The sequence below is a fragment of the Cibotium barometz genome, chromosome 14, assembly GCF_041138505.1.
Source record: "Cibotium barometz isolate CiBa-2024 chromosome 14, ASM4113850v1, whole genome shotgun sequence".
Taxonomy (NCBI): Eukaryota; Viridiplantae; Streptophyta; class Polypodiopsida; order Cyatheales; family Cibotiaceae; genus Cibotium; species Cibotium barometz.
The window spans coordinates 48,536,334-48,542,333 of NC_141059.1; the positions used below are offsets into that span (position 1 = coordinate 48,536,334).

At 42.2% G+C, this 6,000-nt stretch overlaps 1 protein-coding gene across 1 annotated transcript in view; it reads left to right on the top strand.

The window, feature by feature from the left end:
* The window catches only part of LOC147632120 (rac-like GTP-binding protein 5), a 34,043-nt gene extending 30,047 nt beyond the window's left edge, over nucleotides 1-3,996 (top strand). The window contains exons 6-7 of the mRNA XM_086808750.1: nucleotides 3,485-3,550; nucleotides 3,649-3,996. Coding sequence (XP_086664876.1) covers nucleotides 3,485-3,550; nucleotides 3,649-3,747 — 165 coding nt within the window. The 3' untranslated portion in view covers nucleotides 3,748-3,996. The remainder of the gene's footprint in view (nucleotides 1-3,484; nucleotides 3,551-3,648) is intronic.
* Nucleotides 3,997-6,000: the final 2,004 nt, after the last annotated feature.

Genomic DNA, 6,000 nt, shown 5'->3' on the forward strand with positions numbered 1-6,000 from the left:
GACTCAATTTTGTAGAAATTGGTACTATTTGCAGCAATTTTGGGTATTACAGGCACATTTGGTTGGCATTGGGGCATTTTTCCCAAATTTTTGGGTATGATAGGCACATTTCGTTGGCATTGGGACATTTCCCCCAATTTTTTGGGTATTACAGGCACATTTGGTTGGCATTGGGACATTTCTCCCAATTTTTGGGCATTGCAACACTTGGTACAGGTGACAATCGCATTAGCAGATTTTCAGGTGCAGATCCGGTTTAGATTTGGTCTAATTGGTTGCCTAAAAATTAGGGCTTTTCTACATTGAGCTCATTTTTGGAGCATTCGACCAATTCTCATTTGATCTGCCAGGATTCGAGCGCTTGTAGCTCTTACAGGTGTCAGTTGATTGTGTTTTTCACGGCACATGTATACATTTGTGGTTTGCTGCAGTATATGTATGCCATTGTGGACACTTTGACAGATTTGCATCATCGTGCAGTACACTTGCAAATTTGGAACATGCATATGTATTTCTCGTGGTGAAGAAGTTCCCTCTCCGTCCATTGGTTATCATGCTATTTATCTCCCACATTCTTACGGTTTTCTGGGCATTGCATACTCGTGGTGACTTGTGACAGATTTGCTGTGCTATCATGGCCAACAGTAATAATGACCTCTTTGGAATGCTATCTCAAGAGGACAAGCTCACTGGCAAAAATGTATGGTTGTATGTGGATGGCACTAAGGAGCGTCCTCTTACACCTGCTCCAGCGGAAGGTGAAGTGATTCCCGCTCATCCTCTTGCAGGTCCACCTCCTCATCTTCCTCCTACTCAGCACCAGCGTACTTGGGATGCTAGGGATGCTTAGGCCCATGCATTGATTGCTCTCTCATGCCACAGGCATATCATTCCACACATTCGTTCTTGCACCACTGCAAAGGGTGCTTGGGATACCTTGGCGGCGTTGTATTCAGGTTGCAATGAGGCTCGTGTAGCTTACCTTCGGGGCAAGCTTGAGATTGACTGCATGCTTGAAGGTGACTCTATCGATCAGTACCTTACACATGTGAAGGACCTACGAGAGCAGCTCATTAACATTGATGAGGTCTTGACAGATAGCTATCTTGTTCAGACAATTTTGAGCAACTTGCCTGACTCTTATTAGACATTTGGCACCACTTTGCGGTTGTTGGCTAGCAATGCACTTAATGTGGTCACTTTTGACAACCTTGTGACTCTCTTGTTCAGTGAAGAGCAATCTCGTTCCAAGAGGAACAACATGATGTCTGCAGAGTCAGCAATGGCTTCTCCTTTTCGTGGGGATAGATCTGGGCCTAAACCTAGCCCATCGGATCCTCCCAAGATAGAGGACAAGCCTGAAAAGAAAAGCGCTATAACTATTGCAGGAAAACAGGGCACACCATAGAGGAATGCAGGAAGCGTATTGAGAGTGAAAAAAAGAAGAAGCTGGCATCTTCTTCCACAGTTGCGGATCAGACCAATTTGGCTACACATGTGTCAGCCTTGACACTTACATCTTTGTTGCTTGCAGAGATGTCTTCTTATGCCATTGCTTTTGATGAGTATGCTTTATAGTGTGTACTCCATGATATGTATTTTCTGGCAGATGCATTTTAGGGGGGGATTCTACTTGCCCACATGCAGTTGGTGATGCCTCATGGTCACTTATGCTTGTTGACCCTTATGCTGGTTTATGCTAGACGTTTTCTCTCATGTGATGTCTACTAGAGATGCCTTTTATGCAGTTTTCCCTTGCAGCGGGATTGTTTCTATAGTGTTGACATTGTCACTTTCTCACATGTGATGTTTATTGGGAGTGCCTTTTACACACTTGGCCAGTGTTGGCCTGCTCTCATGGTTTTGACATGTCACATGTATATTATTCATTGTGGGATTATGCATCTTTACACTTGCCATACATGCCACTGATCATGGGATCGCTGAGAGTTCACCTATCCTCTCATAACATTGGCTGATAACCCGCCTCGAGCCCCCACTTTCTCTCCCCATTTTCAGCTTTTTCCATTGCTGAATTTTTACTTATATCAGCCCTACAATTGCTGATTTTTCCTCATTGGATCATCCATTGATGAGTATCACTTCTGCAGCTTACATTGCATGTCTCACAGGCATGACTTCTGGATCCTATTGCCTTTACACGTGTATATCTGCTACCTCTTCTCATGCTTATCACTGGTGCAGTTACAGAGCATTGATGTGGATTACATGTAGTTCAGCTTGGCATTTGGATGCTTGCCTTCAGGGGGGGTATTATGCGATGCCTCTTGATTTGATGCAGTTGATGTCCACATGATCTTTGCCATGCATTTCTGGTCATGCATTTATGTACTACTGTGCTCTAGCGTTAGCACTATGACATTGGGGATTCTCCTTTTTCTAGTCATATAGTGCTTGCTTTTTCCATTGGCACTGCAGTTCACTCTTACTGTGGAGCATAGTGCAGGGCAGCATTCACAGCTTTATCACCCTGTTGCTACTCGTTCACACCATTCACTTGAGGGAGGTTTGTTGGTCATGTCCACTCCTGGCTAGTTCAGGTGTGAACCCAGCTTACTCATGGGCACTTTTCCCTGTGACTGGACACATGTTTTTTTTCGCGTGTGAACACACTTATGTGTGTTGGGCACTTTGTCCTAGGTCTTTTAGTACTCACTTGTATTCAAATTACAATGAGAACCGGCTCGATAAAATAAAATTTCTGAACACTTGTGCCATGCATGAGAGGTCTGGATCCCACATGTGTTGGACGAGTGGGGGTTTAATGACCCTTGTCTGGACATGTAGTGTGAGAGTCAACCATGATAAACTTACATGCATGTAAAAAAGGGTCTGTTAAGAGGTCCTTCTTGATGAAAATAGAAGATTGCCTATTTAGTTGGCAATTAGATCTAATGAAATTGACTCTCGATTGTGGACCAACCCATGTGTAGGCTATCTTTTGCTTGAAGCCTGACTTCTGTTAATTACAGTTGAGTGTTTAGTGTTAATCCTAGTAGATTAGTCTTAATCCTGTCACTAACAAAAAAAACAAGGTTTTTTTATTTTCAACCACCTCTGGATCTGGTTTCCAACCCCATCGAGTGTGGAAACAAGCCCTTGATTTCGACTTATTACTACTACAAACGCTTGCAGCAGAGTACCTGGCAAGGGAACACTTGGGTTAGGGTTTAGCACAGGCCATTGCGGGCCCTGTTTATGAAGAAACACATACAGACTGGGTGCACATGTGGAGAGGATGGAAGTCCGATGCCCTAACTGCTAGGTAGTGCCTCTTTTGTTATATAAATGTTAAGCTACAATAGTTTTGTTGCATCATGTTCACCAATCTTGACAAGAATTGTGGTGCGTCTGCCATTGTGTGGATGTGGCACATGCATGTGTGAATGTGGGATCCTGTCTTTTAGCTTTTAATGTTTTGAGATCAAGGTGAAGAGTCGTACTAATGGCTAGCTATGAACAGGGGGAAGAATTGTGCCGGCAAGTCGGTGCTGCTGCATATGTTGAGTGTAGCTCAAAGACACAACAGGTATGGGATTACCATCCTAGCATTTGGTTGCCTTGAGATGATGTCTTTTGCAGAAGTGAGCTTCCAGGTTTGCAAGTGATTCCTTTTTTGCCTTGCAGAATGTGAAAACTGTCTTTGATGCAGCAATACGAGTAGTATTACAGCCCCCAAAGCAGAAGAAGCCTAAAAAGAAGGCTAAGAACTGCACAATATTATGAAGGCAGATTACAAAGCAGTCTTACACCATTAATGTTAATTTTGCTTAACAACCTTGTATGCCTCTCAAGTAAGACCCTTAACATATATTGCCCATGTATCTTGCGGGCGTTGTCTCTTGGTGGGAATCCTCATGTATGTAGTGTGGCCTACACATGGCTGGCAGTTTGTGTGAAAAGGCCCTCTAGCCTCTTTTTGTGGTTGTAACACCTTATCATTCACGAACTAAACTCGAGAAGAGAGTTTTTTAATATGGCAAACAATGGCAAGATGATCTTCGTAGAAAAATGGATAGTGTGTTGTGTGATGAAAATACATTGCTTCTTAATAAAGTGTTACCAAATTAGTAAATGTGGTTGCCTTGTTGCTGTGATGTCACATATATGTGCCACATTTTAGGTTCTTTATTTTTCAAAACTTACCTGTAGTACATTGGTTTAGGGAAAAAGAGTCAGTGATACCTGTGTATACTTGCTGGCTGGCTTAATTGAAGGGTAGGACAACGAACTCTACTACACCCTTTTTTTTTTTCCCAAGAAAGAGATGCTTTTTAAAGTAGAAAAGAGCGCACATCTTCAAAATGCTAGAGAAAAATAATTGAGTGTCTAAGCACTCACCTTGCTCCATTTATATAGGTAGAGCTTAAAGGAAGCTTCCAAAATGCCATAAGAAAGATGTTCCTTTCATGGTTGGCTGCTCTAAAAGGAAGACTACACCGAAGGACAGGGAAGAGTCACATTGGGAGAATGTAACACTAAATAATGCGCTCCATGGCGTCATTACATCGGTGCACGCCATATGTGCCAGGCAGTGCTGGAAGTCAAAAGAGTCCATGGTATGGGATAAGCTGCTCCGAAGGACAGGGAAGAGTCACATTGGGAGAATGTAACACTAAATAATGCGCTCCATGGCGTCATTACATCGGTGCACGCCATATGTGCCAGGCAGTGCTGGAAGTCAAAGGAGTCCATGGTATGGGATAAGCTCCTGTGATGTCAAAGGAGTCCATGGTAATGGGATAAGCTGCTGTGATAAGCTGTTGGTGATGAGTCCTAGCCTTAGAATGGTAGCTCCAATCCACCATTCTAAGGTTAGGACTCATCACCAACAGCTAATCACAACAGCTTATCCCAAACCAACATGGACTCCCAATACTACAATTCCTGTAGGGGAGGTACCAAGTCTTTCCATACCAAGGGCTGTCAGAGTTTCTTCTCCTCCATATTGAGGGCGCATGGCAGAGGATTTGTCTTAGTTTGTCCCTGTGGATATCTATCAGTGGTCTGGACTTTGATACTAACGTGACATGAGTATTGTGGAAGCATTCTAGTCCTGATTAATGCTAATTAAACATTGATTAAAGAATGTGCTATGGTCGGACTGTAGCTTTCGCTTCAAGCCAGTGTTTTGAAAATACTTTAACTGAGCCTTACCATAATCCTTTTCACCATGAATTGCAGAAGAAATTGCAATTCTGAATAAGCAAATTCTTCACACTTTTGTCTGATTATAATTAAATCTTGAAAATTTCAAAGAGGAAATTTTCCTCTTGACAAGGCTTTTAAAAAAATGGAACAAGTTCGAGGCTAAGTTGAATCTATCTTTTAAAAAAAGAACCCTGCTTCAAGCACACCTCCCAAAGAAATTGGCATGGAATCTATGGAATGAACAATCTCTCTACTTAAGGAATTGTCTCCTAGCCATGGAAGCTCTTAGGCGCCCAAGGAAATTCACTTGTTGAGTTTCAACCCTTGCTGGTGGACTCTCTGTGGTTATCAACGTTGCCATAACTCATCATGCTTGAATTCTTGCTTTTCTAATTTGTGCATCCATAGGTTATAAGCCTTGACCCTTGCTCCCACACCTCTAACTCATCCTTAAATTAAGTCTCAAGAACTCTTTGCAATGTCTCCATGAAGAAAACACATATTTTCTTTTTGAGAAAAACTTAAATTTATCGAGCTGAATTTTCTATCCAGAGTCAGATCTATCTAGCATGAAACCTTGTGCAAGACTATGCATACATTACACAAAGACTTACTTTAGAAAACCTTAGCAAAAACCTTTGTTGAGTGAAAAAAAAACAAATAACCTTAATGCAAACATCCATGCAAGATGCCTTAGAACAAGCATAATGTAAGGGCTCCTTGTGGGTAACTTAGGGCTTTGATACCTATGCAATGTTAGTACCACGGAAGCATATTGAGTATGCCCCAATTAATGCCAGTTAAACATTAATCAAAGACATGCTCCTG